The sequence below is a fragment of the Bos javanicus genome, chromosome 2 (assembly GCF_032452875.1).
Source record: "Bos javanicus breed banteng chromosome 2, ARS-OSU_banteng_1.0, whole genome shotgun sequence".
NCBI classification, from domain to species: Eukaryota; Metazoa; Chordata; class Mammalia; order Artiodactyla; family Bovidae; genus Bos; species Bos javanicus.
In genome coordinates, this window is record NC_083869.1 from 26,443,074 (window position 1) to 26,470,369 (window position 27,296).

At 37.6% G+C, this 27,296-nt stretch overlaps 1 protein-coding gene across 6 annotated transcripts in view; it reads right to left on the minus strand.

Moving 5' to 3' along the window:
• The window catches only part of UBR3 (ubiquitin protein ligase E3 component n-recognin 3), a 204,872-nt gene that overhangs the window by 53,525 nt on the left and 124,051 nt on the right, over positions 1-27,296 (minus strand). For all 6 annotated transcript variants that reach the window (XM_061435648.1, XM_061435616.1, XM_061435633.1 and 3 more), the window contains 3 exons: positions 18,294-18,443; positions 11,356-11,489; positions 6,163-6,273 (listed from right to left, as the gene is read on the minus strand). In XM_061435648.1, the coding sequence (XP_061291632.1) occupies positions 6,163-6,273; positions 11,356-11,489; positions 18,294-18,443 (395 nt within the window). The remainder of the gene's footprint in view (positions 1-6,162; positions 6,274-11,355; positions 11,490-18,293; positions 18,444-27,296) is intronic.

Sequence of the window (27,296 nt, forward strand, 5' to 3'; positions counted from 1 at the left end):
ATGCACTTGTCATAACAAACACCCTCTTCCAACAACACGAGAGAAGACTCTACACATGGACATCACCAGATGGTCAACACCGAAATCAGACTGATTATATTCTTTGCAGCCAAAGATAGAGAAGCTCTATACAGTCAGCAAAAACAAGACCAGGAGCTGACTGTGGCTCATACCATGAACTCCTTATTGCCAAATTCAGACTTACATTGAAGAAAGTAGGGAAAACCACTAGACCATTCAGGTATGATATAAATCAAATCCCTTATGATTATACAGTGGAAGTGAGAAATAGATTTAAGGGCCTAGATCTGATAGATAAGAGTGCCTTTTGAACTATAGAGTGAGGTTCGTGACATTGTACAGGAAGACAGGGATCAAGACCATTCCCATGGAAAAGAAATGCAAAAAAGCAAAATGGCTGTCTGGGGAGGCCTTACAAATAGCTGTGAAAAGAAGAGAAGCAAAAAGCAAAGGAGAAAAGGAAAGATATAAACATCTGAATGCAGAGTTCCAAAGAAAATCAAGAAGAGATAAGAAAGCCTTCTTCAGCGATCAATGCAAAGAAATAGAGGAAAACAACAGAATGGGAAAGACTAGGGATCTCTTCAAAAAAAATCAGAGATACCAAAGGAACATTTCATGCAAAGATGGGCTCGACAAAGGACAGAAATGGTATGGACCTAACAGAAGCAGAAGATATTAAGAAGAGGTGGCAAGAATACACAGAAGAACTGTACAAAAAAGATCATCATGACCCAGATAATCACGATGGTGTGATCACTGACCTAGAGCCAGATATCCTGGAATGTGAAGTCAAGTGGGCCTTGGAAAGCATCACTACAAACAAAGCTAGTGGAGGTGATGGAATTCCAGTTGAGCTATTCCAAATCCTGAAAGATGATGCTGTGAAAGTGCTGCACTCAATATGCCAGCAAATTTGGAAAACTCAGCAGTGGCCACAAGACTGGAAAAGGTCAGTTTTCATCCCAATCCCAAAGAAAGGCAATGCCAGAGAATGGTCAAACTACCACACAATTGCACTCATCCCACACACTAGTAAAGTGATGCTCAAAATTCTCCAAGCCAGGCTTCAGCAATACGTGAACCATGAACTTCCTGATGTTCAAGCTGGTTTTAGAAAAGGCAGAGGAACCAGAGATCAAATTGTCAACATTTGCTGGATCATGGAAAAAGCAAGAGAGTTCCAAAAAGCATCTATTTCTGCTTTATTGACTATGCCAAAGCTTGTGACTGTGTGGATCACAATAAACTGTGGAAAATTCTGAAAGAGATGGGAATACCAGACCACCTGATCCCCTTCTTGAGAAATCTGCATGCAGGTCAGGAAGTAACAGTTAGAACTGAACATGGAACAACAGACTGGTTCCAAATAGGAAAAGGAGTACGTCAAGGCTGTATATTGTCACCCTGTTTATTTAACTTACATGCAGAGTACATCATGAAAAACGCTGGACTGGAAGAAGCACAAGGTGGAATCAAGATTGCCGGGAGAAATCTCAATAACCTCAGATATGCAGATGACACCACCCTTATGGCAGAAAGTGAAGAGGAACTAAAAAGCCTCTTGATGAAAGTGAAAGTGGAGAGTGAAAAAGTTGGCTTAAAGCTCAACATTCAGAAAACGAAGATCATGGCATCCGGTCCTATCACTTCATGGCAAATAGATGGGGAAACAGTGTCAGACTTTATTTTTCTGGGCTCCAAAATCACTACAGATGGTGACTGCAGCCATGAAATTAAAAGACGCTTACTCCTTGGAAGGAAAGTTATGACCAACCTAGATAGCATATTCAAAAGCAGGGACATTACTTTGCCAACAAAGGTCCGTCTAGTCAAGGCTATGGTTTTTCCTGTGGTCATGTATGGATGTGAGAGTTGGGTTGTGAAGAAGGCTGAGCGCTGAACAATTGATGCTTTTGAACTGTGGTGTTGGAGAAGACTCTTCAGAGTCCCTTGGACTGCAAGGAGATCCAACCAGTCCATTCTGAAGGAGATCAGCCCTGGGTGTTCTTTGGAAGGAATGATGCTAAAGCTGAAACTCCAGTACTTTGGCCACCTCATGCGAAGAGTTGACTCACTGGAAAAGACTCTGATGCTGGGAGGGATTGGGGGCATGAGGAGAAGGGGAAGACAGAGGATGAGATGGCTGGATGGCATCACTGACTCGATGGACGTGAGTCTGAGTGAACTCCGGGAGTTGGTGATGGACAGGGAGGCCTGGCGTGCTGCGATTCATGGGGTCGCAAAGAATCGGACACGACTGAGCAACTGATCTGATCTGATCTGATCTGAAGCCTAAAAATGCCAGGTTGGATGAAGCACAAGCTGGAATCAAGACTGCCAGGAGAAATATCAATAACCTCAGATATGCAGACGACACCACCCTTATTGCAGAAAGTGAAGAAGAACTAAAGAGCCTCTTGATGAAAGTGAAAGAGGAGAGTGAAAAAGTTGGCGTAAAGCTCAACATTCAGAAAACGAAGATCATGGAATCTGGTCCTATCACTTCATGGCAAATAGATGGGGAAATAATGGAAACAGTGACAGACTTTATTTTTTGGGCTGCAAAATCACTGCAGATGGTGACCGCAGCCATGAAATTAAAAGACGCCTGCTCCTTTGAAGAAAAGCTATGATCAACCTAGACAGCATATTAAAAAGCAGAGATATTACTTTGCCAACAAAGGTCCATCTAGTCAAACCTATGGTTTTCCCAGCAGTCATTTATGGATGTGAGAGTTGGACCATAAAGAAGACTGAGTGCCAAAAAATTGATGCTTTTGAAATGTGGTGTTGAAGAAGACTCTTGAGAGTCCCTTGAACTGCAAGGAGATCAAACCAGTCAATCCTAAAGGAAATCAGTCCTGAATATTCATTGGAAGGACTGATGCTGAAGCTGAACCTCCAGAACTTGGGCCACCTGATGCAAAGAACTGACTCATTAGAAAAGACCCTGATGCTGGGAAAGACTGAAGTTGGGAGGAGAAGGGGACCACAGAGGATGAGATGGTTGGATGGCATCACCGACTTGATAGACATGAGCTTGAGCAGGCTTCAGGAGTTGGTGATGGACAGGGAAGCCAGGTGTGCTGCAATCCATGGGGTTGCAAAGAGTTGGATACGACTGAGAGACTGAACTGACTCAAGTCTAAAAAAAAATGTGATACACCTTCTAACGTGTCTAACAGTTGAACAAAACTGACTGGTCTTGATGCATTAGGTTTATTTAGGTTTAACAGGTAGGGAAAAGATTTAGTTAGACTACTCAGAAAAGTGATAAGAAGGGCAATTAATTCAGCATCCTTCAGATGTTTCTGATAGGAGGGGGAAGAAAAATTAGTTGAAACAAACATACATAATGCAAATATGCCTTGGAGGAAACTCTTGCTCATGAGAGATTACAACATATGCTAGCCAACCAGAATTTAAGGAAGGAATCCAGGCTGCTACATTTGTTTCCTTCTTTTGACTGATACCACCCTCATCTATTCTGCTCTTTTAGGCCATTGCTATCCTGTAGTTCTAACCACTATCTTACTCTTTTTTCCAGTAGTCTCTCTTGTTTTGCCACTAACCTAATGATTTAATCTTAAAATGTTTTTAAGGTACTAAAGTAAATGCATGAATGCTACAATATAAACATTATTACTAACAAGACAAAAATAATGAGAAAAAAGGATACAAAAAAGAAAAAAATGAATTTATTTGCCCACGGTTACAAAGATATTTGGGCTTCCCTGGTAGCTCAGCTGGTAAAAGAATCTGCCTGCAATGCAAGAGACCCCAGTTTGATTCCTGGGTCGGGAAGAACACCTGGAGAAGGGATAGGCTACCCACTCCAATATTCTGGCCTGGAGAATTCCATGACTGTATAGTCCACGGGGTCGCAATGAATTGGACACAACTGAAAGACTTTCACAAAGATAGTTAATGACAATGTCCAAATGAACTTAGGTTTCCCAACTGTTTAACGTATTATTCATTTCACTGTATCTTGGATCTCAAATACTTAGGCCAAAAAACTGAATTCCACCTTTTTTACTTTGTGACATTCATTTCTTCAAGACCTTAAAAATCTAACACTATGTCTTCTTAAATCCAATTCTAGAAACACATACTAAACTGCTATCATGTGTCAAATGCTATACCATGTTACTGCAAAAAGAGTTAAGAGACATCTTCATTTAAGGTACTGACAACGTAAAAGCAAATAGAAACAACAACAGTGTGATAAATCCAACAAACAAGGCTTCCCAGAGAAGGAGACTTGTGAGGTGAGTTTTAAAGATATACAAGAAGAGTGTACTAAAAGGTTTGGGACAAGGTACTAGTAATTGAAGGACATTCTTTGATAAGCTTTTCTGTCGCTATAATTTTTTAAACTGCTAGGTCTTCATCCTAGTCTTGACTGAAACTAGGTTCCTTCCTAAAGCACCCCCAGAAGACCTCTCAAAAAGGCACTGCTCATTTTCTCACATCCCTCAAACATCAGTACCCTTCTCACCTCCAGTGCTGGCTCAAGATCATTATTCTTGCATTCCCTGTGTGGTTCAGGTCATTTAAAGAAATCACCCCTTTTCCTTCCTTTTTACTGCCATTCATTGCCCTTAATATCCAAAGACTTCAGTAACTAGATTCGTGTTCTTCCTCACTCCAACTTTTGCCATCCTCTTATACAATTTCAATGTGCATGTAGACAGCCAATCTTACATAATTCAATGACCTCATCAGCTACTTGACGTCAGCAACTCCAATGGCTCTGACCTCTACTCTATCCTAGCACCTGTTACCATGACACACCCTTATCTTGTAAGGACAAACAACTGTCCATATCAGAAAACAGTAAATTCAAACACCTTACATTTTGACTGTCAACTCCTATCTCTTTTAGTCCCTCCCTTTTCCCTCAGTTTATATGGCCTTTCCTATCCTACCACACACCATGAGCTATCATTTAAAAAATTCTCAAGTCAGGAAGAAACAGACTCTGATGAGGGGAAAGGCATCCTGGGATTTAGGCAAAGAGTCTGGGATAGAGGAGGCAAAGATTTGGAATAGTTGCTAAGGAGACTAGGAGAGGGAACTGATCAAAGACAGGTAAATTAGTTGATTAGTAATATCCACAGTCCATGACCCTAACTGAGCCACTATTTTAAGAAATCACAGATGTGTATATGTACTAGTCTGCTTAGTTTTACAATTTTTCTAACAGTGCCAGCTACCTGGGTATGAAGTCAAAGGAGGTGGATTAAATGACTAGTATTAAGAGCACAATGGACATAGTACAAGAAAATGAGGTGAGGAAAGCGCTAGTGTACTAGGCAAATGCAAGGGGCGGAAAGAATAGATGCTTTCAAATTGTGGTACTGGAGAAGACTCTTGCGAGTCCCTTGGACTGCAAAGAGATCAAACCAAGTCAATCCTAAAGGAAATCAACTCTGAATATTCATGGGAAGGACTGATGCTGAAGCTGAAGCTCCAGTATTTTGGCCATCTGATGTGAAGAGACCCCCTCACTGGAAAAGACCCTGATGCTGGGAAAGACTGAAAGCATAAAGAAGAGGGCAGCAGAGGATGAGGTGGTTAAATAGTATCACCAACTCAGTGGACATGAATCTGAGCAAACTCTGGGAGATAGTGAAGGACAGGGAAGGAGAGAAGGACAAACTCCGGGAGACAGTGAAGGACAGGGAAGGAGAGAAGGACAAACTCCAGGAGATAGTGAAGGACAGGGAAGGACTAGGTAGGCTGCAGTACATGGGGTCGCAAAGAGTTGGACACAGCTTAGCAACAGAACAACAAAGGACTAGAGATGTTGAGGTCAGAAGCAAAACACACCAATAAGAGTAAAGATAGAGACTTTGACAAGTGTTATACCATAATGGTATGGTAGGATATTAAAGCTTACTACTTTAGAGCTAAAGTAGCAAAATCTAAAATTACAGTTATGGAAGTCAGTTGCCAATGTGAAGTAAAAAAATGAAATCCCTAAAGTTGAAGAGGTCAAGGAACTGTGAAGCTGAATAGTTCAAATGGCAATCATAATCACCCAAGATGAATTAGGATGTATACGCTGTAAAAAAATATTTAATACCTTGAAAGACACAAACATCTTTATTTAACATGTTTCAATCAACTTACCCGTAATGATTCCATATAAGATTTATGGCAATCGATATGTAATGTGTGGCCACAGGTTTGTACATAAACACCTCCTTCCCAGCCAATTGATACTGCCAAGAGACAAGAACTCTTAAAAAAAAAAAAAGACAAAATATAATTAATTTTAAAGAAGCAGAAACATACCTAAACAAATCTACATAAACCTCTCAATCATTTCATATTGTTATACCTATGTGGGCTTTGTATTTCTGTGATATAAAGAAACACCTGACTTGATAACCCCGAGGCAATATCTTTAAATCTGGAAGATAGTTTTAGCTTCCAAATAATTATACTTGTAATAAAAGAGAAAAACTGTGAATTAGCCTTTCTCTACCTCATAAAATATAATAAAGTATACTGCTACTGATTATTTTACCTGTTCTACATGGTATTGGATTTCTCTGTGACATCTAACCTTAACATCTGCCTTCTTCAAATGCCTATTTCCCTCTTCCCTCCTAATGCCACTCTCTTTTGGTTTCTCTCCTGTCTCTTTAACCATTTGGTTTAAGCCTCCTTTTAAGACTTTTTTTTCCCCTTCGTCTGCCCCTTCAATATTTAAATTCCTCAAGGTTCAATTCTTAAAGCTTTTCTCTTATTAAAACTATTCTCCCTGAGTGAACTTAATCAGTATATTCAATGATTCTTCAAGTTGGGTCTCTTGCCTGAATGCCAGATACAAATACTCAGTTGACAACCAGAAATCTCCAATTTGAGGTCCCTCAGATAAAATAAAACCAATGTGTCAAAAATGTTCATTTTCTCTATGAATCTTTCTCTTCCTCTTGGCTTAAAAACTCTACATCTGTTTAGTCACCAAATCAGAAAGCTAAAAGTTATTTACATCACACCCTTTCCTTCACACCACAGAATTAGTTCCCAAACTATATGAAATCTATCTCCTGTATAATTCATGATTTTGGCCTCTCTCTCTTTATTCCCACTGTAACAGTCAAGCCTATGTGATCTGTTGTGGGGGAGAGAGTTCTTAAATAAATTTTAACTGGTCTCCATGATGCATCTTGCATACATCCTTCTAAAGTACAAATCTGCTCATGAGAATTTTAAAAGTGCCTAAACATTTATATGGGTCTAATATAATAAACAACACAAAAAGGAACCCAGATTATATAAACAAACTACATACACTTTGGAAATGCATTTTGAAAGTTAATTCATCTTCTCTTTCTCTTTAAACTTCTCTGCTAATTCCTTCTTTTCAACCTATAAACAGTCTAGACTTTTCCTCCTAAAGTAAGTTTCTTTAAATTTTCATTTGGCCTCTGCCAAACAGCATTTCAGCCTGACCCTGAGTTTACCCTCTAGTGAAAGTGAAAGTCATTCAGTTGTGTCCAACTTTTTGCGACCCCGTGGACTGCAGACTGCCAGGCTCCTCTGTCCAGGGAATTCTCCAGGCCAGAAGACTGGAGTGGGTAGCCATTCCCTTTTCCAGGAGATTTTCCTGACCCAGGGATTGCAGGTGGATTTTTTACCATCTGAGCCACCAGGGAAACCCTCTAGAGTCTACAGCAAATACATGGCCAAGTCAGGGCAATACTGGTACGAGGTCTAACATGAGTGACAGCACATGATGAAAAATTTGAGAGCCATCAAAACAAAGCAAACTACTAAATTTTACTTTTATGTTGCAAAGTAGCCTATTAGATGACCAAACCATCTTAAATAACAGTAAACAGAATTCCAATATTAAATCAAGACTCTTCACAAGCATCTGAAAGTTAAAAGCATCACACAGTATGAAATGCCTTTCTAGCCGATTTGAAGATGTGCAACAGCACAAATCAAATTCTCACAGCAGGTGAGCTGGTTTCTACTGTTACACATCAGAAAAACAACAGGAGACCTGCTCATCTCTGTTTTATGTTTTGGAGCCACTTTAAATAGAAGCAGATTTGGGTATTAGATCATTTTAGAATGGCTGGTAGGCAGCTAATAAGCTATTCTCTTTGACAATGTACTATAAAATGTAATTAATCTTTCCTTTTAATACATAAGCTGTTAGTTTTAAAACTGAAAATAGTATGTCATTTGCCTATGTAACTGTTAGATGTCTTTTTAATTTGCTAGAGTCAAAAAAAGCAAGAGATCATTTACTAATATGAGACCTACATTTCAGAAAGACCTACATTCAACAATGTGCCCACTTCTGTACTGTTTAACATTGAACCTTCACCTCAATATTTATTAAAACTTTATGCAGTAAGCAGTCTTATTTCTTTCAATAAAAAGGGACTGCAAGCTGACCAAGAGCACTCAGTTAAAAGTGGTAAAGCCCAAGTTCAACCCGGATCTATCTGACTCCAAAGCTCAGGTTCCCTCCTTCTCTATTTATATATGAGTGTCATAGCTCTCATATATAACACTTCCAACTTCACTAGTAAACACACTATCTTGTATGACTGAAATTCTACAGGTCAACTTTATAAAAAGCATGCATTTGATACGAAGAGAGCAGAATCTATGCAGTTTAATTCTATAATCACTAACAGTGTCTACTGATAACAACTCTTCTTCTTTACATGGTCTGGCTACAAAACTGAAATCCAGTAAGCATCCACAATACCCAAGCATGTGTTAGATGCCCTGGAGAAGGGAATGGCAACCCACTCCAGTATTCCTGCCTGGAGAATTCCATGGACAGAGGAGCCTGGCGGGCTACACAGTCCATGGGGTCACAAAGCGTTGGACACGACTGAGCAACTTCCACACCTTCACACCTGTTGTTGTTTGGTCACTAAATCACATATGATTCTCTTACGACCCCATGGACTGTAGCCCTTCAGGCTCCTCTGTCTGTGGGATTTCCCAGGCAAGAATACTGGAGTGGGTTGCCATTTCTTTCTCCAGGGGATCTTTCTGATCCAGGGATCAAACCCACATCTCCTGCATTGACAGGAGGATTCTTTATCACTGAGCCATCTGGGAAGCCCTGAAGGGACTATAAAACCAATAGAAAAAATGGCCCTAGACCTCCAGAGATCCAGGGAACACACTATTTATAAGTAAAATAGCCATTATGAAGTATATAAAAGTACTTATGTAGAAATAAAACCTCACAATCACTCACAAAAACAAAACAGATTCAGCCCAGTTCAAGTATCAGTTCAGAGCTTTTTTTAAAAAAAAGTTTTTTGTTTTCTTTCTTAGAAATGAATAGCTATTCTGACTGCAAGAAGAGATACTCTACTTTTTCTCTCCTTTATTAGATCTCCTCTTCCCTCAAATTATTATGTCCTCAGGTCTGAGTTGTATTTTGACTAAGTTATTTTTATTTTCTATTTGGCCTTAGGATTCATCTTTACTCATTTACTCTAAAGTGATTCAAAATGCTGACATTAAAACCAGGATTACATCAGGAAAAAAAAAAACTAAAAAAAGTTGGCAGTAAATTTCTGCAAAAGTAGAATTCAGCACAATTTTCTCCAAAATGAAGATATTAATTGGTCTCCAATTAGTAAAACTATATACATATATACACATGCTGCAGAAAACCTGAAGAAACAATAAAGAAAAAGTATGAAAGTGTGTCTGTGTATACATATATGTATGCATGTACATATACAAACATAAAGACGTCTTATTTCCAAATAATGATTTCATTTTAAAGTCTCTGAAAATATATGGAAGCATTATCCTCATTACCTAACCCAAACTGCTTAATAAGGCCTAACGAGCCCTCCTAAATAGGTAACTTGAAAATTAAAAATACCACTTTACATTTATACTGACCTTTATAACATGTAAAATGATCTTTTGGGTTACTGCATGAAAGACCATTACGAGCCCTATTTTACAGATGAGGTAACTGAGACTTAGAGTGTTTGGTCACGCTCACATTGCTAAGAAACAGCAGAATCAGAACCAAACCCCAGTTTTCCTCATCTGAAATTCTTTCTACTCCACATAACACCTCCCTATCTAGGGTTTCCATCTCCTCCAGAATCCACTGGAAACATCCTTATCCAGACTACTGAATCACACTCTACTCTGACTCTTACCACGTTAGATCAGTTACTGTTTATTCTGTCTGCCACATATCCTACTAGCTGCTTCCATTTAACTTAGTACATTATGTACATGAAGGAATTATATTTGGAAATCTACTAATATACATTTTTATATGTGTGTGTGTGTGTTTATATATATATAACTAAAAATAATGCTTCATTTTATATTTTAACTATTTTAAGTTATTAACAGATGTTACTTAACTCAAAATACAGCAGAGTCAAATAACAACAGGTGAAAGGAATCCCCATTTGATAACCCCTCTGCTGCTAAGTTACCTCAGTCGTGTCCGACTCTGTGTGACCCCATAGACGGCAGCCCACTAGGCTGCCCCGTCCCTGGGATTCTCCAGGCAAGAACACTGGAGTGGGTTGCCATTTCCTTCTCCAGTGCATGAAAGTAAAAAGTGAAAGTGAAGTCGCTCAGTCGTGTCCTACTCTTAGCGGCCCCATGGACCTGCAGCCTAACAGGCTCCTCCGTCCATGGGATTTTCCAGGCAAGAGTACTGGAGTGGGGTGTCATTGCCTTCTCCATGATAACCCCTCAGGAAACTTAAAAAACGGTATCAAAATTTTACAAAGAAGTTAACAATGTTGCCGCTACTAAATAAACTGAGTTGATCTAAGTCTTATGAATACCTGAGAGTTAGAGCCACAAAGTACGAAGAGCCAGGGAAAAAATCTACCAAGTTCACAACAAGAAATCATAGAAGCCATGATAAATCTGCCCCTACTTTACATATCAAAGCATCATGAGACTTTATTGTGTATCTTTAAATGAAAAAGACAGAAGCAAAAATCTTCATAAAACATAAGTGCCACATCTAAAAGTTTTTATAATGTATATAAAATAATATATAAAAGTGTTTAAAATGATAATATAAACTTATCATTCCACTGAACTGAATTTGTATATCTTATAATAAACAACATTTAAAACAAAGGCATAATATTTGAAACCTGAAATTTTTATGTGTTAACTGACTTCTATTTATTACTATCCACATACTAATTTTTTTCTAATAAAGTTCCAAATTCCAAGTCAGAAAGATATTTGGTTGAAGAAAAATATAAAACTCTGGAGAGAAATATCTTATCAATTTTACAGACAAAAATAACATTTAATAAAAAGAACACTTACATCCTTAAAATAACGTTGTAATAATGAAAGCCTCACGTCATGAACTGCTGCACATGTATCCCAGGGGTATATCTGCTCCTCTTCAGAGATAGGCAACTTTTTTGGCTCAATGTTGTCACGGCACTGCCCCAAAACTATATTAACAACAGAGATAAGAGCCTGTTAAAAAAAACTAACATGTGGACTTTATTCACCAAGAAAAGCAGAGTTATTTACCATAAGCTTCTTAATTTTTTCACTATTACAATATTTTTAAAGACCTACAAAAAGTGATATCCTAATTTTCTTCTGCAGAGTAAATAAACTTTTAATATGTGAATGTTTATTTTTTAAAATAACATCAGGGTTGGCGAGACGGGCAAAGTAAGCCTGGAATTGTGTGTAAAGAGGAAAGAGGCATTCAAGCACTGAGCGGGGACCTAAAGGAATTCTGACTAGCCAAATTCAAGAATAATGACAATAACAGGTAACATGTTCATTGATTCAGGCAGGGAACATGAAGTAAAAGGGTATAATGTTAGACTGTCAGAATACCAACCAAGTGATTAAACTTGGTTAACATCACCAATAATGGAACAAACTATCACTATGAGTCTCTTGATGTGATGCAACGGGAAGGAACAGCATCATAATACTACCATTGCCAAAAATGTTTAACTTTAATCTAATAACAGGGAAAGCAAAAGTGAAAGTCGCTCAGTCATGTCTGACTCTCTGCAACCACATGGACTATACAATCCATGGAATTCTCCAGGCAAGAAATACTGGAGTGGATGATAGCCATTCCCTTCTCCAGGGGATCTCTCCAACCCAGGGATCAAACCCAGGTCTCCCGCACTGCAGGCAGATTCTTTACCAGTTAAGCCACAAGGGAAGCCCAATAACAGGGAAACAATCACATAAATCCAGAAAAAGAGACAGTCTACAGAATAAACTTGAACTCTTCAAAATTTTTTAAAATGCCTGGAGAAACTGTTTCGGATTAAAGGAGACTAACAAGAAATGACAACTAACTGCAACACATGATCTTCACTTGTCTCTTGGAACAAGAAAAATATATATCTGGTATATAAAATATTATTGGGAGACTTTGAACACAGAATATTTGATTTTATTCTTATTAAATTTATTCAGTATGATTGGTACTAAGCTTGTATAAAAGAATATCTTTATTCTTAGGTGATATATCCTGAAGTATTTAGGGATAAAAATGTCCAAGATGTCTACCTCTGACAAGTGTGTGTGTGTCTGTGTATAGATAAGTATGGGAAAGAAAACATAAACATGGAAATATGCTAGCCATCAGCGAGTATAGGTGAAGGCTTTTCAACTTTTCTGTAGATGTAAAAGTCAGTCGAAATGAAAAGGTAGGAAAAGAGGTATTTTTATAATTGTAAAACACATACCACACAAAAAGGAAGTGGGGGTATAGGCATAAAGTGCCACACATTACTCTAAGACTCAATAAGTCATTCTTAGAGAAGGAAATATCAGACACAGAGCTGTGGGCCCCAAGTTCTGGGGAGATTTGTAACACCAGCAGCAGCAGCAGAAAGAATAGACAAAAGCAAGTAGATGCTAGAAACTAAAATATAATTAGCCATGATGTATAATCCTTTTAATAAACTGCCAAACTTGGTTAGCTAGGATTTTGTTAAGGACTTTTACATCTCTATTCATAAGGGATACACGTCTATCATTTTCTTTTCTTTTGAAATCCTTATCTGGCTTTGGTATCAAGGTAGTGCTGACCTCAGAGAATGAGGTAAGAAGTGTTCCCTTCTCTCTTTTCATTTTTTTTTTCTTTTGGACAAATCTAAGGAGGAAGAGTCTTAATTCTTTAAATGGCAGAAGACCAAAAGAGACATTTATTCAAAGACAGGCCAACAGGCACATGAAAAGATGCTCAAGATCCCTAACTATTAGAGAAATCCAAATCAAAATTGCAGTGAGGTACCATCTCAAACCAGTCAGAATGGCCATCATTAAAAAGTCTACAAATAACAAATGCTGGAAAGGGTGTGGAGAAAAGGATCTCTCCTACAAGGTGGTGATATAGTGCTATATATAGTTACTGGTATACTGCTATACATAGTATAGTTATACTGCTATAACCACTGTGGAAAACATTATGAAGGTCCTCAGAAAACTAAAAGTAGAATTACAATATGACCCAGCAATCCCACTTCTGGGCATATACCCAGACGAAACTATCATTCAAAAAGATACATGCACCCCTGTGTTCACAGCAGCAGTGTTCACAACAGCCAAGATGTGGGAGCAACCTACATGCTCATCGCCAGAGGAATGGATAATAAGATGTGGTACATATATACAAAGGAATACTACTCAGTCATAGAAAAGAACAAAATAATGCCATTTACAGCACTATGGACGCAATCAGAGATTATTGTGCTAAGTAAAGCATGTCAGAAAGACAAAGACAAAACCATATATTACTTATATGTGGAATCTAAAGTATGACACAAATGAACCTATCTATGAAAGAGAAACAGAACAGACTGGTGGTTGCCAACAGAGAGAGCTGAGGAGGGTTGCAGTGGGAGGCTGGGGTTAGCAGATACGAGCTTTCATATATAGAATGGATAAACAACAAGGTCCTACTGTATAGCACAAAGAACTATATATTCAATATCCCATGATAAAGCATAACAGAAAGAATATTTTTTAAAAAAGAATGTGTGTGTGTGTATATATATGTGTGTGTGCGTGTATAACTGAACCATTTTGCTGTACAACAGAGATTAACATAACATTGTAAATCAACTATACTTCAATTAAAGATACTAATAAAAAAATGTTCATTGACCCAATTTCTTCAAATAGCAAAGTGCATTTGGGGTGTGCGGCGGGGTGGAAATGACAGGCACAGGAAAAGATAAGATGGGACTCTATTAATTAAGACTATAAGGAGTCTCTACAACTATAAATAAATAAATAAATAAAATAAAATAAATAAGAAACAATTGGGGAATTTTGAACTCTGACTAGATAGTTGATGATATTGAGGAATTAAGTTATTCAGGAGTGACTGTGGTTTTAAAAAATAAGTCTTTAAAAAAATAAGTCTTTTCTATTCAGCAGATATGGTGAAATACTTATAGATGAAATAAAATGATGCCTGGAATCTGCTTCCAAATAATTCTAGGAGAAAAAATTAGTCACAAGTTAATCACTGTTAGAGATTGACGGAGACATTAGAAATTGATGGGGACATGGAGGTACATTTTACTAGTCTCTTTACATCACCACATAGTTAAAATTTTCCATATTCAAAGATAAAAGAAAGAGAGAAGAGAAAAAGTAAATAAAGAATTCAGAAGAAAAAAGTAAAGAGGGGTAAAAGGTGAGAGGATGTCAGAGGGTGGTGAGGCTCAGAAAGAAAGGAAACAGCCAGAGATTTTCCCTGCTACAATTCCTAATTAAAATCACTCTTGAGATTTAATAGCTTTTAATACTAGTTTCTTATATTTTTCCTCCTATCTTGAAATGACAAAAGAGCTCTGGAACAGTGGGATTATCTAATATTAACTAGTTTAGTGTAAAAAATTGCTATAAGGGAATTAAATGAAGTAACAAGTCAAAGCAACTTTAAAAATATAAAACAATGAACAAATAACAGTCCAAAATAATAACATAAGCTTCACTGGGGCAGAGATATTATTTTGTTTGGCTTCTTATTGTAATAGCGATGATCAATAAATACATGTGAAATGAATGCATAAATAAAATAAAACATTAAGTTGATGATTATACAGTACTTGGTGAAGAAGTTATAGAGGGACAAGTAAGAGGCAAAAATCTAATAAACTGAATTCCTTAAAAGAGCAGAAAAAGATAAGCAGCTGCGAAATTGGGTCAGTACTCCAACACATTTCCTTTTAATTATAGTAGTTACTTCTCATCTAGACGGCTCTATTGTCTTATTCAGTGAGGGTTTCACAGATCAATTTCAAATTTTAACAAGAGTAATAAGACAAAAAAACTAATGTACCAGGCACCATATTAGACCCTTTTACCTATATTACATTACTTAACCAACATGACAATCCTCAAAAGTCACTATTATCTTTTTTTTTAAAAGAAAGCAACAAACTTGGCCAGATTAAGTCAAGCAGTAGATGTTTTTCTGGAACTCTCTTGCTTTTTTGATGATCCAGTGGATGTTGGCAATTTGATCTCTGGTTCCTCTGCCTTTTCTAAAACCAGCTTGAACATCAGGAAGTTCACAGTTCACCTATTGCTGAAGCCTGGCTTGGAGAATTTTGAGCATTACTTTGCTAGCCTGTGAGATGAGTGCAATTGTGCGGTAGTTTGAGCATTCTTTGGTATTGCCTTTCTTTGGGATTGTAATGAATACTGACTGACCTTTTCCAGTCCTGTGGCCACTGCTGAGTTTTCCAAATTTGCTGGCGTATTGAGTGCAGCACTTTCACAGCATCATCTTTCAGGATCTGAAATAGCTCAACTGGAATTCACTAGCTTTGTTTGTAGTGATGCTTCCTAAGTCCCACTTGACTTCACATTCCATGATGTCTGGCTCTAGGTGAGTGATCACACCATTGTGACTATTTGGGTCGTGAAGATCTGTTTTGTACAGTTCTTCTGCATATTCTTGCCACCTCTTCTTAATATCTTCTGCTTCTGTTAGGTCCATATCATTTCTGTCCTTTATTGAGCCCATCTTTGCATGAAATGTTCCCTTGGTATCTAATTTTCTTGAAGAGATCTCTAGTCTTTCCCATTCTATTGTTTTCCTCTATTTCTTTGCACTGATCACTGAGGAAGGCCTTCTTATCTCTCCTTGCTGTTTTTTGGAACTCTGCATTCAAATGGGTATATCTTTCCTTTTCTCCTTTGCTTTTGGCTTCTCTTCTCTTCACAGCTATTTGTAAGGCCTCCTCAGACAGCCACTTTGCTTTTTTGCATTTCTTTTTCTCGGGGATGGTCTTGATCCCTGTCTCCTGTAAAATGTCATGAACCTCCGTCCATAGTTCATCAGGCACTCTGTCTATCACATCTAGTCCCTTAAATCTATTTCTTACTTCCACTGTGTAATTGTAAGGGATTTGATTTAGGTCATACCTGAATGGTCTAGAAAAACATCTATTTCTGCTTTATTGACTATGCCAAAGGCTTTGACTGTGTGGATCACAATAAACTCTGGAAAATTCTGAAAAAGATGGGAATACCAGACTACCTGACCTGCCTCTTGAGAAATCTGTATGCAGGTCAGGAAGCACCAGTTAGAACTGGACATTGAGCAACAGACTGGTTCCAAATAGGAAAAGGAGTACGTCAAGGCTGTGTACTGTCACCATGCTTATTTAACTTCTATGCAGAGGACATCATGAGAAATGCTCAGCTGGATGAAGCACAAGCTAGAATCAAGATTGCCAGACGAAGTATCAATAACCTCAGATATGCAGATACCACCACCCTTATGGCAGAAAGTGAAGAAGAACTAAAGAGCCTCCTGATGAAAGTGAAAGAGGAGAGTGAAAAAGTTGGCTTAAAGCTCAACATTCAGAAAACGAAGATCATGGCATCCGGTCCCATCACTTCATGTCAAACAGATGGGGAAACAGTGACAGACTTTATATTTTTGGGCTCCAAGATCATTGCAGATGGTGACTGCAGCCATGAAATTAAAAGACGCTTACTCCTTGAGAGGAAAGTTATGACCAACTTAGACAGCTTATTAAAAAGCAGAGATATTACTTTGCCAACAAAAGGTCCATCTAGTCAAACCTATGGTTTTTCCAGTAGTCATGTAGGGATGTGAGAGTTGGACCATAAAGAAAGCTGAGCACCAAAGAATTGATGCTTTTGAACTGTGGTGTTGGAGAAGACTCTTGAGAGTCCCTTGGACTGCAAGGAGATCCAACCAGTCCATCCTAAAGGAAATCAGTCCTGAGTGTTCATTGGAAGGACTGATGTTGAAACTGAAACTCTAATCCTTTAGCTACCTGATGTGAAGAGGTGACTGATTTGAAAAGACCCTGATGCTGGGAAAGACTGAAGTGGATGACAGAGGATTAGATGGTTGGATGGCATCACTGACTCAATGGACATGAAGTTTGGGTAAACTCTGGGAGTTGGTGATGGACAAGGAGGCCTGGCGTGCTCTGGTCCACAGGGTTGCAAAGAGCCAGACATGACTGAGCGACTGAACTGAACTGAACTGAACTGAACCTGTATCTGAATTCTGAGGAATTTCTTGTATCTAACTCTTTCTACTCTACTAATTCAGAGTAAACACCCTAGAAAAAAAATGCCCTGGAGAAATATGTAAGTCTTTTATTTACTTCACTTCACACATACTCTTATTGAAAAAGGATACATTCATTGGAACTGGAGTGTAATATTTATCACTACCTCAAAATACTTCAGTATGGCAGAGAATAGAGAATATTCAGACAAATCCTTCAAATTTTTAAAAACATTATTTTAACTCTAAGATTTGCAAACGTCAATTGGCAGGCTGTTACAAGAATGACTGCTTCTATGCTCAAGAAACAAGGGCAAAACAACCTGAATATGTCTTATATAATTAAAATATTTAAACTGACTATTTTTGGACTTAAATGTTTCTAGATATTAGAACAATCAAGTTGCCAAGAAAGATGAACTCAGTTTTTGGCCACCCAGCATTGGTAAGATTCCATCACACTCTAAAGAAAAAGACTATGTAACATACAGAGAGATGTCTCTTAAATGTTTCTTTCAACACTCCAAGAAAGTGAGATAAACCAGATTAAGAATCTTTGCTAAAAAAAAACCTATAAAGATCCTTGCTATACAGATCTGCAGTTATACCTAAACAAAAATCTAGCTTCTATTTGAGGGATTTACTAATCTGCTGCAAATACTTCACCTCTAAAAATGTTCCCACTAAAAATTACTTTGATTTTTACCTGAGGATGCTTGTAACAGGACAACCAATCCCGTAGGTCTGTCTTCAGAGGAGGGCCCACTCTGTCCACAAATAACACAATCATATACTGCCTCAGAAACTTGAGGTTCTGCTGTGGTGATCTCCATAGGAATATCACTCTCTGGAGAATCTGAGGAGAAAAAGTTGCAATCTTAATTCCTGAAAAGAAAATCTCTCTTTAATAAAATTATGAAAAAAAATCAAGCTCAAATAATTTGGAACTTCAGTATCAATAAATTATATAGTAATAAAACTATGGGAAAATTATCTCACCAAAATAAAATGTTTTCTCATAAAAGACAAAATTACAAAGAATGGATGTTATGAAAGACTTCCAATTCCTGGGTTGGGAAGACCTCCTTGAAGAGGAAATGGTAACCTACTCCAGTATTCTTGACTGGGAAATCCCATGGATAGAGAAGCCTGGTGTGCTACAGTCCATGGGGTCACAAAGAGTTGGATGTGACTTAGCGACTAAAACAACTCTTCTAATGTTGTATCATACGTAAAATTAAAACAAAAAACACAGATGCAAAGGTATTTGTATCTAAAAATATTGTTTTAATATTATAATTTAAGGAAATAAGGGGGAGGTCATTTGCTTTAGTTTTCTTTGAAGCACTTCAGAGGGAAAATTTATAATAACATGGCAGCTCTTGGAAAGAAATGGCAATATTTACTAGGAGATAAAAGGGTAAAAAATTTTTTCTTTTTTCTTTTAATTGTAGTGATTATATTTTAGTAATAATAATTATCAATATGTATTTATGTAGGATAAACATTTCTATATGACCATACATATAATAAAACAAAACTATAATAGAAAATAACAGCAATCCTTTGGTGATATGTCATTAACAGCAAGAAATAAAATACTGAGTCAATAACCATTTCAGATAAAAATTCATAGAGGCATCCATAGTGGCAAAAGAAAGGAGTAGAGGAGACTGGGAAGATCAAAGAAGCAGAAATGATTTACGGCATGTTTAAGAGATGGAGGCATATCTAAATAAATATGTAAAAAAAAAAAGACAGAAATAGAAAAAGAAAGGTGTCAAGTTTATATATGTTTTAATAAGATTTCATGCAGATAAACATATATCAGATATTTATTAAGACTGAGAGGAAAAGGGGTGAAACCTAAAATAGAACTTTGGATAATGCTCAAAATTAATGGAAATTTTAAATAAGCCAATGAAGAGATCTAAAGCTTAAAGTGGTCTTGTATATTCTCCCTCAGTTGCTCTCCCCTAGTATCTATCTCTCCCTCTCAATCATACCACTTATTTGAGAATAAGTCTGGGATTGCCTACTAGAGAAGGAGACAGCCCACCTGGAACAGAGCCCAGTTGTCCTACCAGCTCAGGCCAGTCCCAACCAACCAACTATCAGATCATTCTTGGAACATGCTTTGTTTTTGTGTTTATGGAGTTTTGTGGATGAAAGGAGAAAAGAATGGGAAAATGATGTAGGGATGATATATTTAGTGCCCTCAGAACCATGGGAAATATGTTTTTGCTTGGAAACATTATGCCTACGCTGGGAACAGACAACTGCCAAACACAAGTATCTGGAGAAAAGGGAAATCTCTTGCACTGTTGGTGGGAATGTAAACTGATGCAGCCACTATGAAGAACAGTATGGAGATTCTTTAAAAAACTAAACATAAAACTACCATATGCCCCAACAATCCCACTACAGGGCACAGACATTGAGAAAACCATAACTGAAAGAGACGCATGTTCCCTGTAGCTAGGACATGGAAACAACCCATGTTCATGCATAAAGAAGCTATAGTACATATATACGATGGAATATTACTCAGCTATAAAAAGACCACATTTGAGTCAGTCCTAATGAAGTTGATGAACCTAGAGCCTGTTAGACAGAGTGAATTAAGTCACAAAGAGAAAAACAAATATTGTACATTAACGCATATATACGGAATCTATTTGCAGGACAGCAATGGAGATGCAGACAGAACAGACTTGTGGACACAGTGGGTGAAGGAGAAGCTGGGATGAACTGACAGCAGCATGGAAACTTATACATTACCATATGTAAAATAGCTAGCCAGTGGAAATTTGTTGTATGACGCAGGGAACTACAACCAGGTGCTCTGTGACAACACAGAGGGGTAGGATGGGATGGGAAGTGGGAGGGAGATTCAAGAGGGAGGGGGACATACGTATACCTATGGCTGATTCATGTTGATGTACAGTAGAGACGAACACAATATTGTAAAGCAATTATCTTCCAATTAAAAAAAAAAAGTATCATAGGGCAAAGTGTGGTCTGCAGCCTAGGAGTAGGCACAGAAAATCTTCTTTACTGCATAAATTGATCCTTGGTTTTAAGAACATATAATACACTTTAATTTTTTACAACTGAGTATTTGCTCGGATCCTACTAGGTGAATTACTACTCATAAACTAAACATGCTATTGGCACTACTGCTTTCCGCTAAGAAGCCTGTGACAATGGCCACAATTGCAAAACTCCTGCAGAGCAATATCATTAATTCTGGTAAAGATGTACAGTACTGTCCTGACCTGGTCATCATTTTTACTACTAACATTCTTGCTTTCCTCTGTTTTTTTTTTTTTTTAACTTGGTATAGAGAGGGACTTCTCATTCCTTTTAAAAAATGTATCATTTAAATATAATTTTAGTTTTGCAGAAAAGTTTTGAAGCCACTACAAAGAGTTTTCATAAACCTCACAGCCAGTTTCCCCTTAAATCTTACATTAGCATGATATGACTGTCACAATGAACTAATATTGATATATTATTGAGCAATTTTATTGATATAATACTGATAAATTAAAATCCATATTTTCTTCAGATTTCCTTAGTTTCTACCTAATGCCCTTTTTTTTTTGAGGATCCCATCCAGAACAGCGTATTACATTTAGTTGTCATGTCTCCTTAGTCTACTCTTAGCTGTGGCAGTTTCTCAAGAAACTGTTTTGAGGAGTACTGATCAGGTATTCTGTATAACATTTTTCAACTGTAACTTGTCTGATACGTTTCTCAAGATTAGTCTGAGGTTATGGTTGTAAGTGAGGAGGACCACTAAGGTAAAGTGCCATTTTCATCAACATTGTATCAATGGTATATAATATTAATATGATCAATTACTGCTTATATGGACGTTGACCGTCTCATTTGGGTAGCATTATGATCATTTCATAATGTATGCAATTACCAAATTACTAAGTAGTACACCTGAAACTGAGCTTCCCAGGTGGCTCAGTGGTAAAGAATCTCCCTGCTAATGCAGGAGACACAGGAGATGTGGGTTCAATCTCTGGGCCAGAAAGATCCCCTGGCGGAGGAAACGGCAACCCACTCAGGTATTCTTGTCTGGAAAATCCCATTGACAAAGGAAGCTGGCGGGCTACAGTCCACTGGGTCACAAAGAGCTGGACATGACTGAGCGACTGAGCATGCACACACATACACAGACGTGAAACTAATATGCTTCTGTACACCAACTATATTCCAATTATTTTAAAAAGGAAACATGGGACTTCCTTGGTGATCCAGTGGTTAAAACTCCTTGCTTCTGATGCAGGTGGCAATTCAATCTGTGGTTAGGGAACCAAGATCCCACATGCTGTGCCTCTTGGAGAAAAAAAGGAGGGGGCTGGGGAGAGCAAACTGCATAGCATTATATATAGTAAAATTTTATTTCAGGAAAGACAAATAGAAACAAAATCCATTTCTATAATTTTTATATGTATTCATATGAAGCAAGAAAGCCTATTTATAATGGTTTATCCCAAACGGTTGAGTTTTAAAAGAGAAGGCAGGAAGAAATGATCAGCCTTGCTTTCGTACAGCTTTGTATATGTTAAGCATATACATTTTTAAATGTTTTGGCTTGATATCAGTGTGTGTTTTATTTATGGAACAAATAACCAAAACATAATTTATATTTGTGGGTTGTATTTTTTAATACACCACATCACAGATGACTGACTTAAAATGACAGATACAGCACTATCCCTCAAAAGTGAACAAATTTATGATCAGAACAACCAACATAGAAAAGTATTCTATCCACAAGATCCGCCTTCTAATTTAAGTGAAAATAAATTCAATTCGTTTCTATTCAGTTGAGAGAATAAGAATTTCACAAGGTGACACGGCAGTTTATAGTAATTTATAAAATAATAACATAGATGCAACAGCAATAGATACATAGGACTAGTGCACTATACGCATTCCAATGCCACAAGCAGATTGGTCTTACCTAAAAGAAAGCAAGTCTACAACCGTGCCTGATTCCAAGAAAATATAAGAATATAAAAGAGGCTAGTTTATGATACAACCAAACTCTAAACTAGCAAAAAAAAAAAAAAGTGTCAGGGAAAAAGAAGCAGTTAAAGATGTAAAGAGCATCCTTTTTCATAATAAGAGAAATGCTAATTAAAACTAGACCAGATACCATTTCTTTTCACCAACAAGATTAGCAAAAATACAAAAGTTTGACAACATATTCTAATGACAAGAATGTAGGTAAATTGCTGTTCTGACACACTGTTGATGGGAATACTAAATGGTATAACCCTTAAAAGGGTAATTTGGCAATATGTAGCAAGGCCATGGCACCCCACCCCAGTACTCTTGCCTGGAAAATCCCATGGACAGAGGAGCCTGGTAGGCTGCAGTCCATGGGGTCGCTAAGAGTCGGATACGACTGAGCGACTTCACTTTCACTTTTCACTTTCATGCATTGGAGAAGGAAATAGCAACGCACTCCAGTGTTCTTGCCTGGAGAATCCCAGGGACGGGGAGCCTGGTGGGCTGCTGTCTATGGGGCTGCACAGAGTCGGACACGACTGAAGCAACGCAGCAGCAAAATTACATGTGTGTTTACCCTGACCCAGCAATCCCACATATAGAAATGTATCTTACATATATATTACCAAAATATATAAAGATACATGCCACAAAATATTTACTGCAGTACAACTTATATTGCAAAAAACTGGAAATAACCCAAATGTCCAATAATAGAAGACCATTTGAATAAACTATTGATGGGGGAGGTGGGGGTGGGAATCTACCATACAGGTAGAAAAAAGAATAAAGAATATCTCTATACGCTACATGATAGGATCTCCAGGATATAACGTTGAGTGAAGAAAGCAAGGCAGAAGAAGTGTACATAGTATGTTATCATCTACCTAAGAAGGGGACACTAGGGATGCAAATATTTTTATATTTCAATATATATATTTATATCCCCAACCCTCTATTTTTCTTATGTAAATTGTTAAAAAAAATGAAAGGATAAACCTCAAATTAAACTGTATTATTAAATAATGAAACAAACAGCTCCTTCCATAACTAACAACAATAAAAGTCAACCAAATCCTGACACACGCCAGCTCAAGCTTGGACTACCCCACTTTCCAATTAAAGGATGGGTACTGTAGACAGTTACTATTTCTATCTGAAGTGAAAGTGTTAGTCACTCAGCCATGTGGGACTCCTTGTGACTACCCCAAGGATTCTAACCTGCCAGGCTCCTCTGTCCATGTGATTTCCCAGGCAAGAATATTGGAGTGGGTAGCCACTCTCTTCTCCAGGGTATCTTCCCAACCCAGGGACTGAATGGATAGAACCTGGGTCTCCTGCACTGCAGGCAGATTCTTTACCATCTGAGCCACCAGGGAAGCCTATCTACTTGGTATTTATTATCTCATCTGTTAACAGCAGGACTAAATTTTTGCTTAGAGAATCATACCATTACCACTTTTGATTCATATGACTGGAGTGGAGCTAACCTTATAATCAGGCTAGACTAATAGAGTCACACCAAGGATTTTTGTTTCAGTTATTTGAAAAGAAGTATTCTTTTCATTCTAATTTAAAAATAAATAAAACTTGCCAAACACAATGATTATCCTTCTATCTTATACCTTAAGCCTCAATCAATCGTCAGTCTATTAATTTTCACTTTGCAACTATTTTCATAACTGTCCCTTTCTGTCCCCAGGCTACCAACTTGGGGGAGTAAGTAGGGGAGAGACTTCACTCTCCTCAGTTTGCTTCACATATGAGAAATAGTAAAGAGTAAGCAAAGCTTGTTGATCAATAGCCCAGACTCCACCATTTACTACTGTATAACCTCAGACAAATTTCTTAACTTAAATTTAGGTATGGAATACTGCCATCTATCTCGTGTCTATCAAGACAAATAAGTCAATACACAGAATGTGTTTAGCACAGTGCTGGTTACATAGTTAACATACAAATATATATATATATATATATATATCTCATCATCATCCCCCCAAATTCATACTATTAGACCCAGACTCAAATACAGAAAAGGTTTTGTGTACACAATGTTTATAATAATTACATTTTTTAAAAAACTAAAGCTCAATTATGATGGAATGATTAAATAAATTATAGAATAAAAGTAATAATAGTAATAACCAATGCTTAAAAACACTTATGCACCAAGCACTCTGTTTTAAATGTTTGAAATGTATACCATTACATTCAATCTTCACCACAACCCTATGAGGTAGGTAGTATAATGATCTCTTTTTAACTATGTGGAAACCAATGCAGAGAGTAAATTACTCCAGATAATGGAATGGCTGTGATATGAACTTGGCAGTAATACTCCAGAGTCCATGATCATAACCACTACATGCTACCTCTCCAATGAAGTAAAACCAGTTACTAGGAATTTTAATAATAATATAGGAACATGTTTATGCTAAAATGTTGAGCAAAAAGACATGATAAAAAATTGTATTACACAGTATTATCTGTAATACATATGTCTTCCAGATGGTGAGATTAGGGATAAAATTCATCCTTCTTCATGTTTTTCTGTACCATATAGTTTGTACGATTAAATGTTGTATGTTTAAGATCCCTCACAGCTCAGTTGGTAAAGAAACTGCTGGCTATGCTAGTTCGATTCCTGGCTCGGGAAGATCTCCTGGAGAAAGGAAAGGCTACCCACTCCGGTGTTCTGGCCTGGAGAATTCCATGGACTGTATAGTCCATGGGGTTGCAAAGAGTCAGACATGACTGACCAACTTTCACTTCAAGATCAGAAAATAACTTCCAAAATACATTCTTACTCTATATTAAGCATCTAAACTCCCTTGAACAACTATGTTGGATTTTGGCCGTATCTGTCTGATAAACCTTAATGAAATCAAGGTCTAACATCCTGACTTCTACATATGTGGTGGTAATGGTGCTCAGGTCATGTCCGACTCTTTGTGATTCCATGGACTATAGACCACCCCCCAGGTTCCTCTGTCCATGGAATTTTCCAGGCACAAACACTGGAGTGGGTTGCCACTTCATGCTCCAGAGGATCCTCCCAACTCAGGGACTGAACCCATGTCTCTTGCACCTCCTGCACTGGCAGGCAGATTCTTTACTACTGTGCCACCTGGGAAGCCCATGACGTCTATACCTAGATGGCGAGTAAAAATAAACAATGGGGGACAGTGATCAGGAGAGAAGGAACTGCAGAGGTTGAGTCTTTTCATATAGGAAACTTGATAACTGCAAAAAGGAATTATCAACAGAGAAGTAAGAATACTAATCACAAAGTAGAAATCTGTTGCATTCAGAGAGAAAAGTGTCCTTAAATTTTTTACCTACTAATGTACAATACTGATTTGAGGATTTATAAAGTACTGCATGTTATAAGTTTGAAATACTTTAAATACTAAGTTACAAGACTAGAAATCTTAGGAGAAGATCTCTCACACACAAAAATAAAGCCAAAATAAGAAAGAAACAACTACAGAATGCTTACATTAGTAACACAGATGGGAAATAAGGCAAAAAGACAAAAGGCATCTGACAAAGCAGAAGACTGGACTGAGATTAAATTGTGTCTATATTAAAGATAAATATTACCTCAGGTGTGGACCCTGCTTCATGTGTTAATAATAATATATATGTCACATGTAAATGGGGAGAGTAATCAGAGGCAGTGAGACGTATAACTGCAATTTTTATCTTGAGCAAAGTATGAAAATGAGATCTCAAACAGGTTTTAGGGGGTCAAAGAGATCTCTCTGGGAAGGGAATGAATTATAAATAAAAGGAATATACAAATCTGAATGGTCCAGAATCCCACTGGCATGGCCATAATCAACATAAATAAACCAAATGCTCATGAATCTCTATTACCTCACCTGTCACCACTGCAGCATGCAAGAACCGGGACTAGGAGAGAGCAGAGCCCTTTATCCTGATGGCTTCTGTGAATTGCCTCTGTTTGCTAGCAATCATGTCTGCCTGATCCCTCAATTGTTGTTCCTGTGCCCTGGCTACTGCCAAAAAAAGATCAAACCTTCCAAAAAGTAGTAAGATTTAGGACAGCAAGTCAATAACTTTGCAGACTAATGACATTCGAATTTATGATCTTGAACGTAACTGGACCCTAAGCATTGCCTATCAATTTTTATACTTAGCCTGGATGAGCAACATCTCCCACTTTCATTAGCAACTTCTCCAAACTTCAGATGGTATTCTTTTCACTCAGCAAGACTCACCTTTTACTTGGCCCTGTGAACTGAAGCAACTGAGTGATCACCTGAAGTTCCCACTTTCCCTACCCCTAAAGGAACTTACCTCTATCTCCATCCACGCTTTCCCTCTCCTCTCGAGTCTGCTCAGGGAATGAGGTGGCCATTCTCCTATTCAAGACACTACTACCTAACCTCTTCTGGATACTTTGCTTAATCAATTCCTCAGAAAATTGTTTTTATCTCATTTGGGAGTGGGAGGCAACAGATAAAAACAATTTCTAAAAACAGTATTCACTAAGCTTTTTGTCTTAGCTCCTAAGGTTGCAAAGAAACAAATCAAACTGTTTATCAAACCGTTATATTAACTCCCCCAAAAATGCTGCTCTCAAGTGACTTCAGAACACAGAGCTTTTGACTATTACCCTTAGTAGAATTACCAAAGGATAAAATGG